The sequence below is a fragment of the Echinops telfairi genome, unplaced genomic scaffold (genome assembly GCF_000313985.2).
Source record: "Echinops telfairi isolate 266 unplaced genomic scaffold, ASM31398v2 ScPeMD7_60;HRSCAF=208, whole genome shotgun sequence".
NCBI lineage: Eukaryota > Metazoa > Chordata > Mammalia > Afrosoricida > Tenrecidae > Echinops > Echinops telfairi.
In genome coordinates this window covers 21,677,657-21,703,660 of record NW_022103958.1, presented here as the reverse complement: position 1 = coordinate 21,703,660, position 26,004 = coordinate 21,677,657, and the positions used below count along the sequence as shown (strand labels likewise).

At 45.8% G+C, this 26,004-nt stretch overlaps 1 protein-coding gene across 1 annotated transcript in view; it reads right to left on the bottom strand.

Annotated features, from left to right (window-relative positions):
- Positions 1 to 519: 519 nt before the first annotated feature.
- MPPED2 (metallophosphoesterase domain containing 2) overlaps positions 520 to 26,004 on the bottom strand; it is a 212,018-nt gene continuing 186,533 nt past the window's right edge. Inside the window, exons 4-6 of the mRNA XM_004708259.3 lie at positions 10,365 to 10,480; positions 4,503 to 4,616; positions 520 to 1,936 (exon numbers count right to left, since the gene is read on the bottom strand). Coding sequence (XP_004708316.1) covers positions 1,818 to 1,936; positions 4,503 to 4,616; positions 10,365 to 10,480 — 349 coding nt within the window. The 3' untranslated portion in view covers positions 520 to 1,817. The remainder of the gene's footprint in view (positions 1,937 to 4,502; positions 4,617 to 10,364; positions 10,481 to 26,004) is intronic.

The following is a 26,004-nucleotide window of genomic DNA, read 5'->3' as shown; positions in this document are numbered from 1 at the left end:
ATGTTTCCAGAGGAAATGGAAAGGGGCACATACGCGTGTCCCCAGCCCACTGCCTACCACTCCACACTGGGCACCGTTTTAAAAAAGTCAAGGAGACAGTGATGGGTCTTGGGGGTAGATCAGGATGTGCAGTCATTACTATTAGCGGGTTCTACCCCCCCCCCCCCACTGAAACAGTGTCTACCACCTTGATTGCACAGTTACTCTGTTCCGGGGGAAATGATGAGGTGGAAAAGATGCACTCTTTACCCCGAAACCCACAGCAGGAGAGATCACAGCATGATGGACAGCCACAGGGCCCTGAGTGAGTACCTCAGCTATCTGCCTGTCCATAGGAGGACTGGGGTGGGGGGGTGGGAATAAAAATGTATTGAAAATTGTGGGGAGGGGGGAGGGGAGTCAGTGACTCTGATTCTTCTGCTGACAGAGACCACGGAGGTTGCGTATTGAATATAGCTCCTCTTCCCCAGGCCGAAACCGTTTCCTTCCCACCATTCAATCCTAGCAAAGAAGCACGGATTTAAAAATCTTGCAATTTTATTTGCATATAAAGGCCGCTAGATATAGAATATCACAATAAATTTAAAGAAACACTGCTTTCCTAAATGTCATGGACAAGATAACGTAAGATAGAATAAAGCTCAACGGCATTTACAATGGGAAAACAGAAACGACTATTAGCGACAATATTTTGTGCTAGCGGAGATTGCATCGACACACAGTGCAAAACGGGGTCGGGTCGGGGAGAGGAAGTAAGAAGACAATTCAGGGGATTTAAATATAAAGGACAACTAAGCCTTTAGTTAGCTTTCATTGCATCCATTCAAGTCTGTCTATACACGCTTGCAACTGCACCTAGATGGAACTCAAGTTCTTTAAGACCTTGAGCGCTGAGCAAACACTCAGCTCCTTCAGGCTTCCGACGCGCCGCCGTCCAGCATCCCTGTGCAGTTGACTGTCCTTGGCAAGATTAAACTCCTAACTCAGTCATCATCCACAAAAAATATTCGTATATATAAACCCATATTGAAAAGGAGTCTGCACGTTCATTTTTTCTTCTTCTTACTTGCGTGAAATACTTGCTCTTGACAGATTCCATTTCATAGTTTTAAAGCTAAAATAATTTAAAAGGAAACAAACAAACAATGAGACCTTGTATAATGACACGCTGGATCTCACTAGCTAAGCCGTCCTTCCCAGGAGAGGCGGTTCCTTCCCTTGACACAGCTTCCTTTAGAGTGAGAGTGTGGAAGTCTTTTTTTTTCTCCCACATCTAGTTTCACTGAGCAGGTTCTTATAAAATCGGGGCCACATCTGCAAAAAAGAACGATTACCAAGGAACTAACAACAACAGAAACAACAAAACATCAAAAAAATAAAATACTTCAAACAATACTCAAACAGTTGTGCAAATTTGGATGTTTTCTTCTTTTTTAAAAAAAACAAAAAACAACAACAACACTGCCTACTTGTTTCTTTTTTTTCTTTTAGCTTAAAGCATATTAAAATACAATTTTTAACACTTAAAAAACAAAGCTTGGCTGTCCTTTGGCGAACACTAACAATGGCGTGGCCTTTGAGAAGACAGAAGATACTTTACAAATCCACAACGCTCCTTGACTGCAACTGGATGCCCCATTGAAAAAGAAAAGAAAAGTAACAAAGAAGCACAACCCCTAGCATCGTTCCTGTTCCAGTAATTTACAAAAAAGAACTTACAGGATTTGGAAACAAACAAGGAAGAGAATGTATGTTTTATAATTAGAAAAATGGCAGTTTGTAGACCTTTCCTCACATTCCAATGGGAAACGAGGGCCTCAGGAACCCTGTGGGTTTGGAAGGTCAAAGATAATTGGAGGGTTGGTCGGTTGAAAGCTGACTGTACACGTTGAGGCATTGATGTACGTTGTGTACCCATCCGTCATGATGCCGTAGCCTGCGGAGAGAGAGAATCCCACTTACTGTAACACGTACAAACCGCAGGCACTGAACGCAGGCCAGGAAAGCAAAGGATTGGCCTGTGGGCAGGGAGGTGAAATTCAGTTGTACCTCCTGGGACATGGCAACTTTTGGAAACTATCACCTAATTTTGCCCTTAAAAAAAAAAAAAGAAACAATCCTCTACTTCCAAGAAGACTGGTTCCCCCCCCCCCCTTATTTAAACACGAAATTTGTGAAAGTAAAGAGTTTCTTTCTAGTGAGAATAAAGAAAACCATTTTTCCCCCTTCTTGGTCAAATAGAGTTTTCATCCCAAAGTCCTGCATTCCTTAAGTAGTGAGTTCTAGGAAACAAAAGGACTGGCATGACCGCCTCCTCAGGCCCAAACACAGACACACTCCATCCACACGGGCCTCCAGGCCAGTCCAGGTGGAAAGAGCACTGGCCTGGAAGGTAAGAGATGGGGGTGGCGGTGAGGCGTTCTACCTCCCTCTCTATGAAGCAAGCTCAGGACTGCCTCGGGGGAAGGTCACAAGAAGTGGGGTCCAGATTGTTCCCAAGGACATGATCTTTACAGAAACGATCACTATCTTTCCCCTGTGGCCCTGCTACGGGGTTCAAACCATTGACCTTCTGGGTCACAGCCACATGCTGAACCCCAGTGCCAACCAGGCTCCTGCAGGGGCCCTGAGCACTGAGATGCAAAACTGAGGAAGGCTAAGGAAGTTTGCCTGAGCCCTTGGTATTTAGCTTCCTTCCGACATTTTTAATAGGGTGACATTTTTAGCAAGTTTGCAAATCTGCGCATTTCCCTGGATACGTTACATGTCCTGCCTTCCGGTTTTTGAAATAATTGGTAATTTTGTTGTTGTTGCATCAGGCTCCTATGGCCTAGGCTAATATACCCATGGAAAAAGACAATTACCAGGCCTTACAAAATTCATCAATAATTCCCCGCCCACCATGTGCTAACAATTCTTATGGGCAGCTTAATGTAGATCAATGGAAAAATCTCTCATGAAAAAGAAAAGAGTCATTTTAAGGAGCACTGTTTAGTTCTGGGGTCATAGCCTTGTTATCTCTTTCCATCAAGAGGTTGGTATTTGCCCTCTCACTGCCCTCTTTAGCTGTCTTAAGTGAATAGGAGAGAGAGAGAGAGAGAGAAGTTTATTTTACTATGATCTCCCTTTTTCGCAAGTTTGTTTGGGGCTTCAGTGGAATTCCCCAATTGTCAGCTTGGCTAGTTTAAAGCTAATTAATGGTGGGTTTTTTTTCTCTCTTCTAAATGATGAAATGCAACCTCATCCTGCAAGAATTCAAATCTGTTTTGAAGATAAAGGCACCCGGAAATGAAGCTCCCACCTCTCTGCCTCTTTTTCCCATCAGGCCTTTCCAGGGAGTCCATATAAGCTCTGAGTCAGGGCAGGCTGACACCTCTGCTCTCTGAGAACTCTCCCCTCTGCTTTCCATCTGCTCAGCTGGTGCCTGCACTTGGAGCAAGTGGAATTTTCTCTGGCTTCAGCAGGGGGATTTTCAATATGCTCTTTATTACCCTCCTAACCAGGGAGCCACTGGACGTGTGGACTTTGGCAAACCACTTTGTTTTTGAACCTTGTCAGGCATGTAACCCTAAACACCTCCACTTCACTGCAGATTCATAACTCACTCCCGAGCACTGTTGGAAGCAGGGGCTGCAGAGCACCTGGAGGCGGTCTACTCAAGCATACCTGCTACACGCAGGCCCGTGGGACTGCGGGAGCGGGAGCGCAGCGGGCCGCAGACCCAGGCTCGATGAATGAGGCCTTGTGGCAGAGCACACAGAGCCCAGAGCCCTGAAGGTTCCTGTGAGGACTTCGGGTTCTGCGAGTCCGACGCAGCTTCCCTTGCAAGGCAGAAAATGGCAATCGGACTCGTTTCCCCGGGAGGAAGGTTTATTCTTGCCCGCCGTCCAAATAGTTTCTGATGACTTCTGAGAAGTCTGAAATGGGCTTCCGAGGTCGCGATGGACATATCTGCCTCCACATGTACGGGTTCCTGCCATTTCTGTGTAAGGCTTGGGCTGATGTCTGCAGTCATTTGCAGAGATGGTCCGGTCTGCCTGGGTCTTTGTGGATTTTCCATGGGAAACACAGGCTTTACAGGTTGGAAGGAGCCGGGGAAGTTATTTACTCTCACACCTGGGCCACTCTCTTAAAGAGAACATGATTTCTATATTTAACTCAGAGTTGCATTACACTGATGGTCACAGCAGATCAAAGATTCTGCGTCAGAGCCCAAGATTCCGGAAGGCTGCCTTGGGGAGTGCTGGGTGTGGGTAAGGTGTGCAGACTCGGTTCTGACAGCCCTCTTTGCTGGAAACAAGAGGAGCTCCACGTACAATAGTGATCATCTTTACGTGCCAGGCGTTTCAGACAACATTGGACCTTCCAAAAGGGCCCCATTGCTAAGAGCAGCTTGAAAACCAGGGCCGCACTTACCCCCACTTTTAACGAAGGCCTCCTCTTGCAGAGGAGGCCATGCATCATGACACATGCTGGGAATCCCTCACTTCCTTCGTTCTTACCTTCATGTATTCCACCAAACACATGGAGCTTGGGCCGGACCCGCCTCTGCACTGTGTTTAACAGCTCCACGCAGCCCACTCTTTGCAGCTCCTTGGGAACCCAGTCTCGGAAGCCTATGGGAAGAATGCAATCAATCCTCTTAATTTTCTTTCTTCAGGTAAGGTTTCATTTAGACTTTCAGGAAGCCATAACTCACAGAAGGTTTATTACATTATCTGTAATCCTAGCCCCTCCATTAAAGCTCGCAATGGCTTTTAAGAAACTTTTCACTTGTCACTTTGTCTTCTTTAAGGTTCTTGAATTTTTTTTTGGTTTCCATTTTTTTCTCCCTGTTAATTAACTATCCACCCCCAGCCCCCACCAGGCCCCGGCCGGGAGGGATTTGATTTATTCAGCCACAGGTTTCAAATCTTTTTCATGGGCTTGGTGACACTTATTCCCAGCAGTACCATAATATCTCCTTTCTCCCTCAATTCAGGAACGTTCTCTTTTTTATTAGTCTATCTTTCTCATAGCAGTTGACTTCCAAGATGTTTCTAGAAGGAAGTGCTGGGAAGGGCTGCCTGTAAGCTAGCCACAAAGTGCTTTGTTCTCTTCAGATAACGTCGACTCAACCCTTGGAGATTCCTGGGGACCGCCGCTGGGGAAACCCAAGTTCTTCCTCTAGTCTCCTCATAAGGAGCAGGCAAAAGCATGACCCCCTAGTGGCAGCCCGCAAGCCAGGGCGAATTGACTACTCTGAAAGTGCAAGCCACTTAGTTCTATGCTTAAGCAAAAAATCCATAAAAATGGACATCAATTATAGCAAGTCAGCTGTCTGAGTGATGAGGGTCTGAAATGGAATCCATGCCCCTTTGTTGGGTGGGGTGTCAAGAAGGCAAGTGGGATGATCCGATACATCGTAATCCAGGGCTCCTCAAACTGTTAAACAGGGGGCCAGTTCACTGTCCCTCAGACCCATTGGGGGGCTGGACTATAAAAAACAACAACAAACTATGAACAAATTCCTATGCACACTGCACATATCTTATTTTGAAGTAAAAAAATAAACGGGGCAAAAACACCCGGCGGGCCAGATAAATGTCCTCGGCGGGCCGCATGTGGCCCGCAGGCCGTAGTTTGAGGACCCCTGTTAAATCCATCAGAACTCATCCCACAGCTCTGTGAAGTTACTTCTATCTGGAGCTGATGGGGCAGAAAGGAGCAGGCAAGCAGATTCCACTTTGGTCCAACTGTTGACTGGGGTCCTTAGCATCTTCCTGGGATGTCCAGGAGTGGCCAAAGATATTGGCAAGAGTCTTCAATGAAAAAGGATTCCTACTAAGAATCCAACCAGGGGTTTCAAACCTATTTTTAAGAACATCCTTCATCTACAATGACTGGCATATTCTCTCATAATGTGCTTTTATTATAAGTGAATACATATGAAATAGGAAATATCCTATTTCATATACAAAGAGGCTTCAAAAACTTTTTGGAAAAATGGAAATGAAAAGATGATGGAATTTTTCTAGGAACTTTCTGAAGCTTCCTTGTATTAAAAAACTCGCTGCCTGCAAGTCTATTTCAACTCATAAAGACCCTTCAGTAGAACTAGGATCTAGGACGTGGTATGCCCTGGGCGGGGGGTGGGTGTGAGAGGGAGACAGAGAAGTGGGGGCACTGACTGCAACCATTAAGCAGTGTCTACTGGCCATTGCAGTGTTCTATCACCAGCTATTAGAGATCATTCAGCAATTTAAAACTAAGTGCACTATTTTCTGAAGATAAAATCTCTGCCTGCAGGAGCACTGGTGGCGTGGAGTGATTATTGGGTGTGCTGCTAACCACAGGATCAGCAGTTCAAAGCCACCAGCTATTTTGCGGGAGAAAGATGGGGCGTTCTACTCCTATAAACGGTGTCAGTGTTGGAAAATCACACAGGGGCAGGTCTATCTACTCTGTCCTAGAGGGTCACTATGAGTTGGCATCAGTTAATGGCAGCGAGCTTGTTGTCTTTTCTAAATTAGGGCAGATAGAACTGCTCCTCAGGGTTTCCCAGGCTGTCATGGTTCCAGAAGGTGGCCTGGTGGCCCAGTGGTCAAGGCTCCACTGTTAACTGAGAGGTCAGCAGTTCTCACCCACCAGCTGCCCTGAGGTGAGGGTGCTGGGGTGGAGGATGTGGAAGTAGGCTCCAGTAAAGACTTGCTGCTTTGGAAACTCTAGGGAACAGTCACTCTGTGCTGTAGGGTCGCTGTGAGTCAGAGCTGATGCCACTCAGGTGAGTTTGCTTCGAAATCTCCAGCAAAGCAGACTGCCACATTTTCCTCTCAAGAGTGCCTGGTGCCTACCTTTCAGTGCACACGCAAGTGCTGAGCCCACCTCACCAATGCTCTCTTATGTCATAGAGCAGAAGACCCTCCTGACATGGACCGGATTCTTACTCATGGTCAGCCTCTATTGGACAGAGTAAAACTACTCCTCAGGCTTCCCAACACTCAATCTTTATAGCAGAAAGCAGCCTCGTCTTTCTCCTGGGTTTGAACCATCATTTTTGAGGTTGGCCCCACGGCCCCACCAGGGCTCCTTTAATATATGAGCACCTGAAAAAATGACAACAAATTCTTCTCACATCATAAGGCTGAAGTCCCAAGGCATGGTGGTTTCCCTCTTCCGAAACAAATGCAAGGCTAACTTTCCCTCCATACAGCACTTTCCTAAGCGTTCTAGTAACAGGATCCATGAAGGCTCAATTTTACCTTATGAAAGCCTTGCCTGAGTTTCTATTGAGCAACTCCTTGAGATCCGTCTCACTCAACAGCCGTTGTCTGTCTGTCCCATGTTTGCTGCATGAAGAAGGACACTGGCCTCCCTATTAAAAGTCTATCAGATGTCTCATGTCTGCTTTGGAGGCTAGAATTCAGATTTTTAAAACATTTTTTCACTAAACGCCTAGCTCCTCGTAGGTACCCAACTACTCTCACCCTACTCAGCAACTGGAGCCCAGGTGGCGCAATGATTAAAGCGCCTGGCTGCTAAGAGTTCAGTGGTCCCACCAGCCCATCCGCCGGAGAAAGATATGATAGTCTGTTGTTAGGATTTACGGCCTCGGAAACCCTGTGGGGGTAGTCCTATTCGACCCTATAGGGCGGATCCGAATCAATCGATTCCAAGGCAACGGGTTTGGTTCCAGCACTTATGGGGACCAGGTGCTACATTTAATCATCAGGAAATGCAGCTTTCCGGGGCGACGCACAATTCGTTCCCCTCCATTGCGAGGAACGTTCACCCAGGCCAGGTTCCTTCCCACCACAAAGGGGTGGAGTAGAATTCAGAGTTATGATTCTTGTCACTTGCGTGGATATTAATTTAAACGACTTGATGACATCCGTGACTTCTCTCTTCTCTGCCAAGGTTTTTCCTCTCATCGAATACATGTTTAGGAAGTGAGGCTGTCCCAGTCCAAAACAGCCTGAAGGAAATCGGGCTTATTCCCCAGTTAAACTGCTCAAGCAAGAAAATCAATGGGTTGTATGGTATCTCTATCGAGGAATCTCACTTGATAGGCCATGCTATTTTTATCAGGCAATTGAATGATTAGCAGCCTTGGATGATGGGAATATAAGGACATTTCACTCATTGTGGCTTGATAAAGACAGGCATTCTTAAAAACATGGGATAAAACTCAAACCAAACTCACTGCCAGTGAGGGGCTTCCAATGCCCAGCGGCCCTCTTATAAAAACAAAACCCAACCCCCAAACTCACTGCCCTCCAGTCGATGCTGATTGCCAGTGACCCGACTGGACAGGGTAGAACTGCCCTCCTGCGTTTCCGAGACTGCCACTCTTTATGGGTGTCAAGAGCCCCAACTTTCTCCTGTAGAGTAGCTGGTGGTTTTGAACTGCTGACATTGTAGTTAGTAGCTCAACAGGGAATCACGACATCACCACCTTCCCAGGGCAGATCTGGTCATTCAAAAAAGCCAGGACCTGCTGAGACACTGCACAAACCTGTACAATCTCCACGTCTCTGGAACTGGCTCCTCTCCTCTGGTTCTCCCCTGGGTCAGAGGCTTAGATTCTTGTGCTTGTTCCCACTGTTTTTGTGAAGCTCAGAGACGATGCCTTGTAAAGGCAGGGCAAGCAGCACCACTAGGGGGGTGTGTGTGTGTGTGTTTGATTTTTAAAATTCCCAGATGGACAGAGAAGGAAAGTGGCCTGGATGACCACCCCAAAGCATCAGAAAAAACAAACTGGGAAATAATTTATCTTTGTATTAAATGTTCTTGCCCTCTCTCCAAATCAAGATGATCAAGACACTACATTTGTTAAAATCGTAACATCTCAAAATCCATAATCTATGTACAGGGTGTCAGCTAGGATTAAGCCTCCACTGAATTCCTTCTGATTATTAACCGAGGATGTGAATAGTCTTGCCCTCAGGCAGAGTGAATTAGAAAGTGGATTACCCCCACGCTTCTCCAGCCAGCCCAGGGAGGGGCAGTCTCTTTTAGGGTCTTGCCTGGGCGTGTCCTTAGAGATCACCACAGTGGGGACAATTCTGAGGGTTGTAGAGGCATGAGTCATAGGTCAGTCTGCCCTGAATGCCTTGGTCGGAAGGCCCTGGACCAGTCTTATAAGTTCCTCTAACTCAGTGGTTCTCAATCTTCCTAATGCTGCAATCCTTTAATATAGTTCATGTGGTGGTGACTCCCAACCATCGGAAATATGTGTTTTCCGTTGGTCTTGGGCAACCCCTGTGAAGGGTCGTTCGACCATCCAAAGGGGTCGCGACCCACAGATTGAGAACCGCACATTAGATTCTAACTTAATGTGCGTGTTCCAGTCAGGGTCCTGTTCGTGTTTCTGTAGTCCCACCTGCGACTGTGATATCCTGATCTGCCACCAGTCATGAATTTGCGAGTTTCCTTTGTTCCATGGCTTATTTAACGCGCTTCCTGACTCTTGAATTCTCAGATGCCCTTATGACTTCATACTAATGGCCTCCCTCATCTGGATGATGTGTCTGTGCTGTCTTTGTCTCTTTTAAGACTTAATAAATGTTCTAGATTGGCGGTGGCCAACACCTGAATTTCTGAGCACAACTTAGTTTGACAGGCAAGAGCCTGGCATGAGTACTGAGTCCATGGGGATCACAGAGGTAGTCCTTGTTGAAAAACTGCTTGGTGGCCAAGCCCAAAAGGTAACAAGATCATGGATAACTAAAAGAGAATTATATAAATCCAACAATCATCTCCAAGCCACAATCTGGACGGTGGTGGGTACACTTGAAATCCTTTGACCTTGGCTCCATGTGCCTACAGGCTAAGCATCTTTAAGTAACTTTCGATGTAATTCTTTCCCGACAACTTAGCTGGACCGAAAAGGGGAAAAATTATTCTTTTCGCATATAACTCCTTTCTCATATAAATGTTCGACTTTAAAGAATCCCCCCAGGTTCCAACATTGTATGAAAAAAAGAAAATGAGCTCTTTTGAACAAAAGTTTCCATCATTTCATTACCATTCAAAAGCCAGGTGATTGGGAGGTCCGCGTCTTCCTTCTGTCCCCCTCCCCCTCCGCCCTTACCCCAAAGTGAACACGGATCTTAAAATAGATCATCTGGCTCAAAAGACTGTGGTGCTCCATACTCATTTGATTTTCCTTGACTTGACTAAATCAAAAAATTTAATTTCAAGACCACCTGTAAGCCCAGCAGAACTGCTGAGTTTAATTATCATGCTGGGCTTCTTTAAAGACAGTGGGTTTTTTTTTTTCATATTCATTTTTTGGAGGAAAATTATTATGTCCCTGCAGTAGTACTCATCCTAGGGAAAAAAGACATCTCATATGACAAAAGGCTAACCCTTGCTTCACTCACCTAGCGGAGGTCCGTGTGTCATGAGTATGTCGATGCCCTCAGGGATGAGGTTCCACTTGTCCAGCAGGGACTGACCTCTGGGTAGGTTAAAGCCCCATCCATTAAACCACGGGGTCCTTTGGGGGAGATAATGCACATGATATCAGGTCTGCAGAGCCACATCTCTGCCCTGCCGTATTTCCCATTCATCACATGGCCCTACAGTCTGCCCTGTTCTCCTTTCTCTTTTTGATGGTTGGCTTTGTCAGCGGTATGCTTTTGTTCTTGTTGAATGCTTCGAAACCAATTCCTTTGAAAGCAAGCATGGAACCTATGAATTGTTCAACAAGAAAGAGGGACACCTGCCCTGACAGAGAAGGCTCCCCCAGCAGATCTCTGTCTAAATCTGGATAATGCTTGTTGTTCTCTCAGATCTTAGTGCTTCTGAAGATGCCCAGCCCAGATCCAAAACATTTCTAGCCTTCCAGAAGCAATTCAGAGATAACAGAGCCCATCAATATTCCTTCTTGTCTCTGGACCATTACAGAACCTCTCCACTCGAAAGATTCTTACTGCAGTTCCTAGAGAAAAGAACACAACATACGTACAAAAGACAGAACCAGGTTATGGATACCTTAGAGTTGGAATTCAGAAAAATATAAGAGGCTCTGAAAAGTGGGAGGGATGCAGTCAATACAAAGCAAATTCAGGCTTTGCCACTGACGGGTAATTTGGGGGACGCCCCTGGTCACTTTGGAATTCACCCGATCATGGATGCAATCACTCTAGCCCCACAGCCACTCTGCTCCAAGAAGGTGGTTCTGAGATGGATGTCATACACAGATGGGAAAGGGGTCTTTGTCCATCTGATGAACATTTCTCACTGGAGCTGAAAATATCTCTAGCACTTTTAATAGCTGGTTCGTTTTTCTCTATGTGTCCCATGGATTAAATCACATCGGAACAAAGCAGTTCTCAGTGTTGTCCTGTTCCCTACCATCCAGCTACAACCATTATTATTTTTTAAAACCAACTCTCCTTTGTTCTTTGGGAAATTTCCATTTGCTAGGGAATACATTTCAGAACAAACTGACGGATGCCTTGCTAAGTCCAACTTTTCCCTCTATCCTGCCCTTGCGTACTGAAGGAAGTAACCCTATGTTTAAGGTGATCCCAACCTTACCAGTCAAAGCTAACCAGACAGAGTCCCACTTATTTAAAGCCAGCCACTGGCCAGACTAATTTGCTTCCTCAAGATATGGACTCAAGAGACAGTGACATAACTATCACTACGTGGTGGGTATGTACAGTCAAGGCCATCATTGGAAAGAATGGCAGTTCAAAGCCATGTGAAAATTCAAGTTAATGGTGAGAACCTCAGCTTCCAATGAGATAGTGCTAGCTGAACTAGAAGAAAAGAATCCAAGAAAGTATCTGATTGAGTTCCTAACAATTGTCTAAGTCCAAAATTAATTCTCAGGAAGTTTACTTGTAATAACGACAATAACAAAATAACTATTTTTAATTGAATGCAGAGACTATTTTAAATATCTACTTGTATTGCGTACTTATTTGCATTATGAGATTTAACACATCAAACACATTAAACCTAGTAAGGCTGACTCCTTCTCTGCTTTGGGAGAAGGCAACTACTGCATCTCTCTGACCAGAGAATGGTTTGGAAATGTGAATATAAACCAGGCGAGGCCACTGAGAGTCATCCCAGGATTCTGCTGGTCTACCTACAAAGGAAGGGACCCTGGTGGCACAGTGGTTTAAGCATCGGGCTGCTAATTGCAAAGTTGGCTGTTCAACACTCACCCGCCACTGAAGGAGAAAGATGAGACTGCTCCCCTAAAGATGGACAGATGCGGAAACGCTCTGGAGCAGTTCTGTTCTGACCGACAGGGCTGAGAGGAGTTGGATTCAACTTGATGGCAGTGGGACTTGTCTTACCTAGAAGGCAGCCACTTTCCTCTCTACAGGGTCATGGAAATTATGTACTCCTGAGATTGCCGTGGGATCTCCTAGCCACCAAGCAGAGCAGCTCTGCTTGAGGATCAATTACAAAGAAAGTGGGATATGTCCTGCTGACATCGGGGGCCATCTGACTCCAACTCTGCTGCCCCCTAAAGTCACCTCACACTTTCCTTCCAAGCAGATGCCTCTAGGAAATCCTTTCCTTCTTAGAAGTTAAGGCCCTGTTTCTTGCCAATGAATGAGTAGTCCTAACATATACAAGAGTGCTTTAAAATTTTCATGGAAATATTCTATTATTCTTTTTAAAAAATCATTTTATTGGGGGCTCGTACATTCTTATCACAATCCATCGATGCATTGTGTCAAGCACATTTGTACATTTGTTGCAATCATCATTCTCAAATCTATCATTCTTTTAACACTATTTTTCCATGAACTCTTTGAAGCCCCCTCATATGATTTAGTGTAAAAATGACTTATTACCTTTGTGGTCGGCAGAATAACAGCCTCCCACATATGTCCAAGTCAAGTCCCTGGAACCTGTTACCATGCTGCCTTCCATGTGAAAGAGGCATTCTCGCTACAGATGGCATGAAGATTGCTCATCAACTGACTTTCAAACAGGGAACCCATTCTGCATTGTACAGGTGGGCTCGATGCCATCATGGCGACCATTAGATGCAGAAGAGAGGCAGAACGGGGAGTGACGGAACACGAGGAGGGCTCAATCACTGTTTGCTGGCTGTGAAGATGGAGGATGGAGACCAGGAGCTGGGGAATATGGGAAGGCTGTTGTAAATGCTGGAAGAGGCTAGAAATGGATTCTTCCTAGTGCAGTGGTTCTCAACCTTCCTAATGCCCCAACCCTTTCATAGAATTCCTCATGTTGTGGTGACTCCCAACCATAAGATTATCTTCGTTGCTACTTCAGAACTGTCATTTTGCTACTGTTATGAATCATGATGTAAATATCTGATACGCAGGATGTATTTTAATTGTTACAAATTGAACATAATTAAAGCAAAGTAATTAATCATAAAACAATATGTAATTATATATTGTGAAATATTTATGTGTTTTCTGATGGTCTTAGGCCACTACTGTGAATGAGTTGTTCGACCCCCAAAGGGGTCACAACCCACAGGTTGAGAACCACTGCTCTAGAGTCTCCAGAAAGGAACACAGCCTTGTCAATCAACACCTTTTTTTAAACTCTTTGGGACTTGTGTCAACCGTCTGAACCCTGGAATTTATAAGCTGATAAATTTGTATTGCTTCAAGCCACTAAATTTGTGGCCACTTCTTATAGGAGCAATTGAAAACTAATACACTACAGAAAATATTGAATGGCCTGGCTCTAAGCACAGTGAGTAAGCTCAGCACTATGGCATTTATTCCCCAGCGCACTGCCTTGCTCTGTCCGAGGCAATGATTTAGCTTCCTCTGAGAAGGCAGTGCTAACTTCCTCAGCACAGCCCTCTGGGGAGGCATCAGGTACCACAGGCCTGAGGATGGTGCCAGGCAGATCCTTTTAGAGCTCAATTGGTCCATCTTGCTCCCTCTTGTCTTCTAGGACTCCCTGTCTCCAGGTCTTTATAAACATTTCCATTAGAGTTTAAAATCATGACTGCATAATTTGGGATACCTATCTCTCTCCTTCACTTTATAAGGACCCTCTTCCAAAATCTGTCTTAAAAATAAATTGAGGGGAGGGGGCACGGGCGGGAAATCAGCAAGCCCAGAACCCAATGAAAACTCAGTGTGCATTTTGGGAGGCGAGAAAGAAAAATAAGCAAAAACATCTGTTTTCCTAGATTTTGAAAACAAGCTTCTGGGCCTAGGGTTCCGGTCTGGATGGCAAATACGAAGGGCTGACAGGGTCCCGAGCACAGCCAAGAAGCTGGTCCCACGAAGGGTTCTGATTTTAGTCTGTCTCACGCAGTCCGCGTCTGCCCCAGCACAGCCAGGGGCTCTGCAGAACTCAGAGCACTAGAGTTACGTGTTGCACGCGTTCCAGTTTTGTCTCATAACTTTTTCCCCTTAGCAACCCACAGTCCTATGTCCATCAAGGAAATGCTTTGTCGTCCAAGTGCTCTGTAAAACATGAAGACAAACCGGTGGCTTATGGATACTCCACATATCATGTGCGTAGTGCTAAGCTTGGGGCAAAATCTACAAGTTTCCAAGAAAAGGATAGAGTTTAAAAGGGTTTGGCTTTTACTTAGACCTAAAGGTGGCTGTGTGTGAGAGAGGAAGGGAGATGAAATAATAGGAAGAGGCCTCAAACAAAACAAAACAAAAATCGTATCAATGTGAATGAGGGGGAGGGCAGAGGTGATCCGTAGTCAGTTAGAAGGGCTACAAGGAAGAGATGAGCCAGTCAGGGTGCAGTATAACACTGATGAAACATACAACTTTCCTCTAGTCCTTTAATGCTTCCTCCCCCACTCCCATCATGACCCCAATTCCACCTTACAAATCTGGCTAGACCAGAACATGTACATTGGTACAGATAAGAGCTTGCAACATGTGAATCCAGGACAGAAAAACCCCTTAGGCTCAATAATGGGAGTAGCAATACTAGGAGGGTAAGGGAAAGGTGGGGGGAATAAGGGGGGAACTGATCACAATGTAAGGGGATGGGGAGGGGGCGTAAGGGGTAACTGATCACAATGATCAACATATGACCCCTTCCCAGGGGGACAGACAACAGAAAAGTGGATGAAGGGAGATAGTGGTTGGTGTAAGACATGAAAAAAAAATTATAAATCATCAAAGGTTCATGGGGAAGAGAGGGTGGGGGAGAAGGAAAAAAAAGAGAAACTGCTACCAAAGGTTCAAGTAGAAAGAAAATGTTTTGAAAATGATGATGGCAACATATGTACAGATATGCTTGACACAATGGATGGATTGTGATAAGAGCTGTATGAGCCCCCAATAAAATGATTTTTTTTAAAAAGGAAAAAAAGAAATGTGCCTGTCATGCTTAACATAGGCGTTGGACATAGATAATTAAGTTTAAGTCCCTGAGACAGCAGTGATAACAACAGTGATAAACAAGTGATATCACTGAAGGCCATCTTTCCCCTTCTTGTCCATGTGCCCCGGACCAGTAAGTACCGGAAGTAGTGTAGCCAAGATCTGGGCTCAGGTCGGCAGGCTTCCCAGCCTGTGTTCTTGCCTGACACAATGTTGAGCTGAAACACTGTGGCCCCATTTCAGTTTTGGGTCTTACACAAGCAAAGGGAAAACATGAGCAACCCGGGGGCGGCTGGGAGGGGGGTGCCATGGAGGAGTGGGGTGAGGGGGCCTTTCGGAAAACCACTGTGTTGCCTCAGCACCGTCAGGAAGGCCTTTCTCTATGGGACTTTCTATTCTTCTAAGTAGTCTTTCCCACAAGACACTGGCCAGATGATGGGAAACGCCATGAGCTCCAGAATGAGCCCAGCCTGGTGTAATGTATGGAGTGGGGCAAAGAGGATTGAGGATTTGTGGGCTGGCATGCGTTCACCGACTCACTTGGATTTTAGGTGAGAGGAGGACCCACTCTGGGCCAGGGTTCTCTACGACATGAAGGAGTGTGTAGACTCCAAGCGTCCATTTAAGTGGTAGAAATCTTATGCAGAAGCCTCACACACAAAGCAGGCCGGGGAAGAAGGGACACACAGTCTGGCTCCCTGACTTGGTCCTTCCTCCTAGCTCGCCCTGGTGCGCTGGAGACTCGGCAGAGCCGGCAGGGCCCGGAGGTTGTAAACATTCTCTAATTCTGTGCAGATTCTCAATGCTCGGTGCTAAGTGCTGGGGATTGCTCTCAGTGAATTCCCTCCTTCAAGGGACCAAGCTGCTGTAGGGGAGAAACGTCTGCACTGAGCGGACAGCGCGTCAGCCCGAGTGAATGAGTGCAATTCCAACCTGAAACACGAAACCCCAGCAAGAAGCCCATCAGGGGGCCACTGGGAAATATGGGCACAGCCAACCTCCAGAGCCCCACAATGGGTTTTGTTCTGTCGCAATGGGGGGTGAGAGGGAAAGGGGGGAGGCAGGAAACCAAGGAAACAATGTCTATTGCCTTGGCCAAGGACTTAATAATTAGCTGTGACTAACATATACCACATGGGAACCAACTTGTAAGCAAATGTCTCACCAAGCACCCCGTTGCCCCTGGACCAGTGTGAGCGCACAGCCGTTCCCTTCCGGAGAGGGATGAGAAAACGCAGCCAGGAAAGCCTCTGAATAAACTCAGACGGATGGAAGCTGGGACGCATCAAGGCTCCCTCCCCTTTGCTCTCTCAAATGAGAGGTGCTTGGCCTCTCTGGGCTGAGACTCCAGGGGCGGGAGCCCAGGGAGTTCACACCGGTGGGACTCGCTCCAACAATGTCAATACAAAACAGGTTTTCTATATGGAAGCAGTTGAGAAGAAATCGCCGCAAAGGTCATGTGTGTTTGCAGTACACTGTGCAGGCAGAAGGGAGCTGCCGGCCATCAATCTGAGGGGCGGACAGGTGAATGGCTGTTGACTCTCCTACAGACTCCGGTGGGGGCTGGGCATGCCCCGGGGGAAGTGGGGTTTGGAAATGTGAAGCTGGTCCTTGTTCTGCTTGATGGACCCCTCAGGTTCACAACCCCGGTGCTGGTCGGCAGCCACACGCTCGCTGCCTGGGGCAGGTCCTGGGAGATTCCTACAGCAAGTCTTGGCCTCTTGTCCGCATGGGCACCTCCTTCAAAGATGACTGCCTGGAAGTGCTGGGGTGAGAACTCCATTCTGGGTCGGCAGGGCGATTGTGGAAGGAAACGGACAATGGCTCGGCTCCTGGAACCTCCATTCTTAAGAGGTGACCTCCTGGCAGCACCAGGATGGGCGCCTGGGGGTTCTATAACAACTGGCCATTTTCTGAGGCAGTGGTTAAAGGAGGATAATGGAGTCAATAGACAGGGAGCATTGTTCTCCTCCATGCCCCTCCTGACCCCTAAAAAAGGGATTATAGTCCAAATAAGTTTGGGAATCTAGGAAACAGGTTAACAATTTACATGTAGACACACACACACACACACACACACACACTCACACACTTGCTAACAGTCTTCTTTTTTCTCTCTAGAATTTCCCAAGCAAGGGCTCATCAAATGATACTTTTCAGCTCCAGACTTTTGAAAAGTCCCCAGTGAAAAGGCAAGCATTACTAGATGGCTAGACCGAGTCTGAGATCCGCTGGCTGATTACTTATTAAAAGGCACTTCCTCAGTTCGCTTTTGAGTGGAAGGTTTTCTGAAAGGCTCTCACTCACTTGCTGGCTGGCTGGCTGGCTCAGTCTCGCATAGACAGTTCTGTGGAATGCACGTTCCCAGGGCAAAACAGTTAGTCAAGGCTGCTTAGCTGGCTGGTACAGGTGGTTAGATTTTGACAAGAGCTTAAATTGGGCACGTTCCGGGAAGGGGTTACTTTAGGTCCTTGGAATATTTATAATAGGGGGCTCAGAAAGGTGCACTGCCAGAGTCTACAGCTACTAATTAATGCCATCACTGCGGCCGCTAGGTCTATTAAGCAAAACTCAGAACCCAGAAGTCAGATTTCCACAACCCCGGTTCCTTTCTACCGAGGGGCCCTTCAGAATCTCAGCCTTCTTCACGCCTGGCACTCGCACCGCCTACCATCGGCCCCTCTCCGACTGTACATCACACCGGGTCCAAGAGAAGCTAATTTAACCACCGCTGGTTAGAATCACACTGCACTGCCGAGAGCCTTCCACATGCCAGGAGGCTGTCATGATAATTCTGGATCCCTGGCTCACCTGACAGCTCAGCCCTCCCTCGACTGCAAAGCGTCCCTGTCAGTTAGAAGTGGCAGCTACCCTGGCACCATGTGTCGTCCTGAAGATCCAGATGAAAGGCAGACACCTGCCCAGCTCCCCCGCCTTGCCTCACTTTCCCTTCTTCCCTCTGGGTTTTACTTAAGAACGCACACAGCCTTCTCCCCACAGAAGCTTCTACTTGGCAGCCCAGAAGGTATGCTTCCATGCAATTAAAAAAGATCTCTTGCTTAGGATCACAAAACAACGTCACACCTTGTGCAGCAAAGAGACCAGCACACTAACTAACACTGTCCGTGGAGGGAAGGAACACTTAACTTCCGGGCAAGATTTACACAACTCTGCAGTTGGCTGGCCCAAACCACCCACCTGCCTGCCTCTAAATCGGTGGCCTGGTTTGCACCAGCTGTCTAGTCCCATCCCTTCACTGTGACTTGGGTACCTTGGTCTTTTGTGATGAGATCTGTGGGATGAAAAGAGATAACGGCTTGAGAAAGGGCAGGTCTGGGCAAATAATGGGGCCTGTGTGCCGGGCAAGGACAAGTCAGGAACAAATCATGCCTGCGATCAGCACTGCATGCTGCAGTCTTTGCAAACACACCAAGCACACTCCTTTCTGTAAGGAGTACACAAGACATGTCAGAGTTAAGCCTCGGATACCCATTTCCCGTTGCCCTGTGGCATAAGCAGTTTGTTTCTGGAACAAAGAAGAAATAAAACCGAACAAAGCACTGGTTGACAAACTTGATGTGATCTGAATTATTTTCTTAAAATGGCCTGGGGTCTGCCCAGGCCCTCCCATAGCTGAGCTACTCTTACTGTAGAATACAGAGCAGGCACAGGTCCATTTTCAATCTGTCTCCTCCTGTGGAATTCAGAGCAGGGACAGGAAGATTTTCCGTCTGCTTTCTTCCCACTGGGCTCTGAAGAGGCTCTGCCTTCCTAGAGTCTGAGGATCAGGGCAGGACCCTGCCTCCGTGGGCAGGTTCAGCAGATTCAGGACGTGCCCTGGTGCTCACAGAGAGGATTCCATCCTTGTGCAGGCTAAGGAATTCCAGAGGGCAATGTCTTGGTTTGCTAGGTGCGACTCTCCTAGAGAAAGAGCGGTTGATCTGCTCCCGTGAAGCTGACAGCCTAGAGAATTACATGGGGCAGTTCTACTCCATCCTAAGAGGTCACTGTCATTGAAATCAACCTGGCAGTGCCTAAGCACACAAGTCATAACCAAATACCGCAAAGTGAGGGGCTTTAAAGAAAAGACTTAATTTTTCCCAGTTCTGGAAGCCAATCGTCTAAACTGAAGGTGCAGGCCTAGGAAAAGATCCTTTCTTCCTTTATCAGCCATCCTTGATATTCCCAGATGTGTGGACTTGTTTACCTCCATCCCCAGGGGGTGCCGTCCCCTTGGGTGGGTCTGTCTCTGTGTGTCTGCAGCCTGCTGTAGAAGGCAGCCTTCAGGCGGCGTGGTTGAGGACCCACCATGCTCTGTGTGATTCAAACAGGTGTGAGTGCACCTGGAGACCCCTCAAAGGAAGGACCTGGTGATGACGTCCCGAGAGAAATTGCTGTGGATCACAGATTGACACACATCACAGGCCAGGCCTTGACCCAAAGGCTACTCGTGAGCTCTGTCGGAGCACAACAAAAGACAATCCTGCTTTCCGACAGAGGCGCGTCCACACGTACAAGGGTTAGAATTTAGGGTGGTGACAGATACAAGGGAGCTTGACAGGATTAGTGAGAAAAGTCCGTTATCTCTTCCTTTCTTTACAAACCTGTTGAAACCCCCTCATATTTTGGGCGGGGGGTGGGGGGGAAGCACAATTTAATTGCTAGCAGGTAGGTAAAAGCGTGTTCTCAGAACAAGGGCCAATGCTGCTCAAACTCGGGACCTAGACTAGTGGAATGACCCTGAACAGAGCAGCCTGCAGTGGAACCTGGCCTGGCATCTAACCTTCAGCAGGTAGAATGACACATAAGGAAGTTGTGACGCCCATCATCCTCCAGGTATGAGAAAGGGATGGAGTGAAAGAGAAAGCCGTCATTTTTGTATCTACGGTTTCCGAATGTTCAGTATGTGCCGGCACCGTTTGGCCCTGGGAAGGCACTGGTAAGACGGAGGAGGCACTATCTTCCTTAATCACCTGGTTACTATAAAGCTCAGTGAAGAGGGGCTCAATAAGGCACTTCCAACACAGGTAATGATCCAACAGATACTACCTGGATGCCTTGGATGAGGCGGATTCTGGGTCCACAGGTTAAAGAGTTTTCCAGGACAAACCCAAGGCCAGCCATTTCTTAGTTTCCAGACAGAAACAAGTCTTTGAATTGACACCTTCATATCTAAGTAACTGAATTTTAGTGGGGCTTCAGAGACAACATCCAATATCCAAGCCCCTCCAAATCCAGTGTCTTAGAGCTGAAATACAGGGCCAGTAGACTAGATGTTATAGGACCGTCAATATGGCTAGTAATCAAATGTATGCACCAGCTAGTCCCCAATATGGGAGATTTTTGTACCAACTTCTGTAGCCTGAAATTGATCAAACATTGATCTGACGGAGGATTGGAATTCAAAAGTTGAAAATAAAAGAGTTATCATTTGGAACCAAGAGGGAGGATCAGCATTTGGCAAATACGGCCTTGGTGAGAGAAACAATACCAGAGATGGCATGCTAGAATTTGACAACATCAATGTCTTACTCACTGCAAACATCGTCTTTGCCCAACAACCTAAATGATGGTTCTACATGTGGATCTTGCCAGGTGGGATACACAGAAATCAAACTATGAAATCAGTGGAAAAGAGACTACTGAGAAGTTCACTATGCTCAGTCCAAACAAGGCCAGGGGCCAACTGTGGAATAGACTATTAATTGCTTATATGCAAGTTCAAGTTCAAGTCAAAGAAAATTGCACTAAGTCCAGGAGGGTCAAAGCAGTACCTTGAGTATATCTTATTTGAATTTAGAGGCCACCTCAAGAGTAATTTTGGTACACTGGCAACTAATAATTAAAGACCAGACCAACTGTGATGACATAAAGACACTGTGTTAGAAAAAAAGCTTATTTAACCGAAAAAAACCCCAACAGCCCCCCCAAACAAAACTCTCTGCCATCGAGTCAATACTGACTCACAGCAACCCTTCAGTCATGGGTTTCTGAAATTGTAACTATTTTCTGGTGTAGAAAGGTCAGTCTGCCTCCCGTGGAGCTGCTGGTGGTTTCAGGCTGCTGGCCATGTGGGTCAGAGGCTAACCACTACACCACCAGTGGGGAAAGATGAAAATGGATAATGGAAGAGATTCTAGAAATTTACTCATGAATGTAAAGTAGTTAAAGTGAAAGAAAGCACTGAGGAAGCAAATGAGCTGAATAGAAAATTTCAGAGTGGCTTCAGAAAACCAAGTATCACAATAAAATATAGAAAGACGTGGAGTTAGAAAACCAAAAAAGAAGAACATTCTTGTCATTTCTCAAGCTGAAAGAAGTGAAGAAAAATAAACCCAAGCCTTGAGTTGCAATACTGAAGAGTTCTCTGTGCAACATATTGAACAACACAGAAAGTATAAAAAGAAGCTGAGAGGAAAACAGAGCCACTGTACCAAAAATATCTGCTTGATGTTTAACCATTTCTTGAGGCAGCATATGATCAGGAATCTTATGATACTGAGAGAAGAAGTCCAAGCTGAACTGAAAAACAAGACTTCAAGAGTTGACAAGATACCAACAGCAATGTTTCAACAAACAGAAGCAACGCTGAAAGTACACACTTGTGGATGTTAAGAAATCTGGACAGCTACCTGACTGACTGACTAGAAGAGGTCTATATTTGTACTCGGTAAAATGAAAGGTGATCCAACAGAATACAGAAATTGTCAAATCGCATCATCAATAACATAGACAAATAAAATTATGTTGAAGATCATATGGAAGGAGGAATAGTACTGCCAGTGTCAGATGGATCTTGGCTGAAAGCACAGAATGCTGATAGATGGATGAAAACCTGTGTTTTACTGACTGTTCCAAGGCTTAGACTGTGTGGGTCACAATACATTATAGATAACATTGCAAAGAATGAGAGTTCCAAAACACCCATGTGAAAATTTGTCCATAGACCCAGAGCCAGTTTTTGAACAGAGCAAGAACATGCTGCATGGCTTCAAATCTGGGAAAATGTGGATCAGGGTTGTATCCTTTCCCCATACTCCTACAATCCGTGTGTTGAACAAGTATTTGGAGGAGCTGCACTATGCGGTGAAGAGCTCGGCATCTAGACAGGAGGAATATTCACTAACTGCCTGAGATATGCCGCTGCTACAGCCCTCCTTGCTGAAAGGGAAGAAGACCCAAAGATCAAAGAGTACAGCCTTCAGTGTGGATTACACTTCAGTCTAAAGAATATAAAACTCCACAAACGGGACTAGTAAGGAACATCATGATAAATGGAGAAAAGATCGGAATGGTCGAAGACTTCATCCTACTTATATCCACAACCAACACCAGTGTAAGCAGCAGTCAAGAAATCAAACGATGTACTGCGCTGGGTAAATCTGCTGCACAAGACCTCTTCAAAATGTTGAAGAGCTGAGATGCCAATTTGAGAACTAGTGTGTCCCTGACGAAAATCATGGTTTTTCAGGGACCACGTATGCATGGGAAAGCTGGACAATAGATACGGAAGACCACAGGCAATTGACCTCTTCAGGGTATGGCATTGTAGAGGAATACTGAATATGCCCTGGACTATTAGAAGAATGAGCAAACCGGCCTTGGAAGAGGTACAGCCAGAAGGAGCCTTAATGGGAGGACGGTGAGATGGTGTCACATGCACATGGGACATATCAGTAGGGACCAGTCCCTGAAGAAGGTAGAGTTTCAGTGGAAAAAAAAAAAAAGAGGGCCTGTTCTGAGATGACTGGAGCCCTGGTGGCACAGCGGGTGAAGTGTTTGGCTGCTAACCACAAGGTCAGCATTTGGAAACCCCCAGGGACAAAGATGAGGTTTCTACCCCCTTACAGACGTACGGATCTGGAAACCCACAGAGGCGGTTCTACTCTGTCCTAAAGGGTTGCTATTAGATCTGACTTGATGGCAGTGAGTTACTGAGAGAAGCTGACACAGTGGCTGTAACAAAGGGTCAAATGTCACAACAATTGTGAGGATGCAGCCGGCCTGGGAAGTGTGTCTTTCTGATGTACACAGGTGTGCTTTGATGACTTGATAGCACCTAACAATAGGCAGCAAGTCCTATGCAACTGAAACTGTTGGCACCCTCAATAACCTACCACTTTGGCTCTACGTGACTAGTTTCACTCCAGATTACTTTAGCAAAGTAAGAAATTCGCTAACTGGTTAATTGCAAGCTGCAAAACCATACAATCAGAGGAAGGAGTGAAAAGCTTCGATTTCTCCTTCAATTCAGAGTTAGGGCAAGCCATCGACCTGGGTGTCTTCTTTACCAGCCAATTAATATTATTAATTGGATGCAGCAAGCATGCTTGGGCGCCCATCACTGCACAGCACTGGCAAGACACTCCGGAGACATCTAAATGCAATGTGAAACAATGACCCAACCTTCCCCCATCTGCTCTTTGGTGGGATTGAGAATGGAGTCAAAGACAAAGCTGTTCTCCCTTCCTCTGCTCATCAACACCCAACAGAACCTGCAAGGCCCACCGGTACATTTCCCCAAGAAATTCTCCCGGTCTCCCAGCCCTTGATTTCATCCTTCCTCGTGGATTTACCAAGGAGGCCTGGTGGTGTAGTATGTGTTGGGCTGCTAACCCCAAAGTCAGCAGTTCAATCCCACCATCTACTGCACAGAAGAAAAATGAGGTGTTCTGCTCTTATGAAGATTTAGAGCCTAGGAAATCCCAGAGGGGCACTTCTTCTTGGTCCTACAGGGTCACTATGAGTCAGAACTGACTCCATGGTGATGAGTTTGTTTTGGTTTGTGGAGGTATCATATTCTGCATTATTACTGCCTTTTCTTCGGAGGCAACTTTGAGTGGGTTTGAATTGACCACCTTTCAGTTAGTAGTCCACTATTACTCATTTGCATCACACAGGGACTCCTACTCAGTACATAGTAAAAAGCCAGTGCCAATAAATTTATTCTGACTCATAATAACCCTATAAGGGCTTCCCAGGCTATAAATCTTTACAGGAGCAGAAAGCCTCATCTTTCTCCCTCGGAGGCACCGATCTTGTGATTAGCAGCCTAATGTATGACTCAGTGTGCCACCAGGGCAGCCCTGTACATCATAAGCAGTAAATAATGTAGGCATAGGAGTGGCACAGTGGCTGAGTATTTGGTTGCTAAGCAAAATGTCAGCAGCTTGAAAAGACCAGCTGCTCTGTGGGAGGAAGACATGAAAGTCTGTTTCCATAAAGATAAAAACGTTGCAGATCCTATGGGATAGTCCCATAGGATTGTTAGGAGTCACAGTCAATTTGATGGCAACGAAGTTGGGTAATGTTGGCATTTTTATTGTTGTTAAGGAAGAAGCATGACCCACAATGTTATCAGTAGAGGGGTAGACCCACCCGCGCTGCCTGGACTGCATTCTACTTGGACTGGGTCACTTCCTTTCAATTTCTAGAATTTTTTTATAGCCATGGAAGTACTCAACCACGATTTCTTTCTTTTTTTTTTAATGCCTCTAAGGATGATGAAATGATAAAGGTTCTACTCTATATAACTTGATATTAACATAATTTAAATGTATAGAAGAACTATATAACTGTGTTCTCACTCAGCTGCTTAACTCTTCTAAAAGTTTAATTGCATCATTTCTAATTTCACTTTTTTTCTTTCAGGATCTTACTCATATAATGCCAATCTACTCGAAAGTCATAATACTAAATGCAATTTCTCACTCTTCAGGTGACTTCCCATTAGTCAAAAAGAAAACCAGGTCAATGGTGTCAGAGTTTCTTAAAGAACTGCTGATGAAATCAAGGGATCTTTAAAAAGAAACATTTTGGTTTTTCTGATACTCAGTCCTGCTCTTTCTCCTTTAGTACTAAGCAAGTTTGTATGAAAACAGGCTCTTTGTTTTATAAATAGAACATTATTCCAGGTTTTCTAGAGATGTCTGCTAAAAATAAAGAGGCTTATAGTTTACTTCACTAGAGCTTTTAAAACAAAATCCTAAAGCCCTAACTTAACAGAAAGCATTACACTTCATTTTTGAAAGAAGTTTTTATGTGAGTTGGGAATGATTTCTTGAAATGGTATTTCCTAGAAATGAGATTTTCTGTGTTTATACAAGGTGTGTCTATGCAAAGTAACGACAATATAGTGCTTGGGCTTTTTTTTTTTTTTTACATGTGGCTCAGGTATGAATCCATCTGAATGATGGTATCCTTTCAGTGGATAAAACACTCACAGACTCCCCTTCGAGAATTGTTTCCTTGGAGGAGTATAATAATCATTGAGATGCATAAGAGCTTTAGGTTATTTACACAAAGATCAGCATTACTGACAAATGGAACCCATTTGTCCCCAAAGTGTAAACCAAGTGTTTCTAAATTGAAGGGTCATGAGATATAAAGAATGCAAGGCAAGCTGATTCCCAGGCTAGGCCCCCTCCTCTCCCACAACCAAACAAGTTGATTCGCAAGATAACTGACGATCATGAATGCCGTACTGTTATAGCCTGTTACTCTTACTGGCCTGGGACAATAGGAACAGAGAGAAGGCTTTCAGAGTTCCAAGCCCCTACTACTAGAGAGATGGGGCTCCCCAGTGTCCAGGACAGTGCAGGTCAGGGAATGGAGTTTTCCTGGGTGATTCCCAAATGATTTCCCAGAGTATCTCCTGGTAAGAGGTTCAGAGAGGAGTTATGGGAAGAGACACACGGAAGAA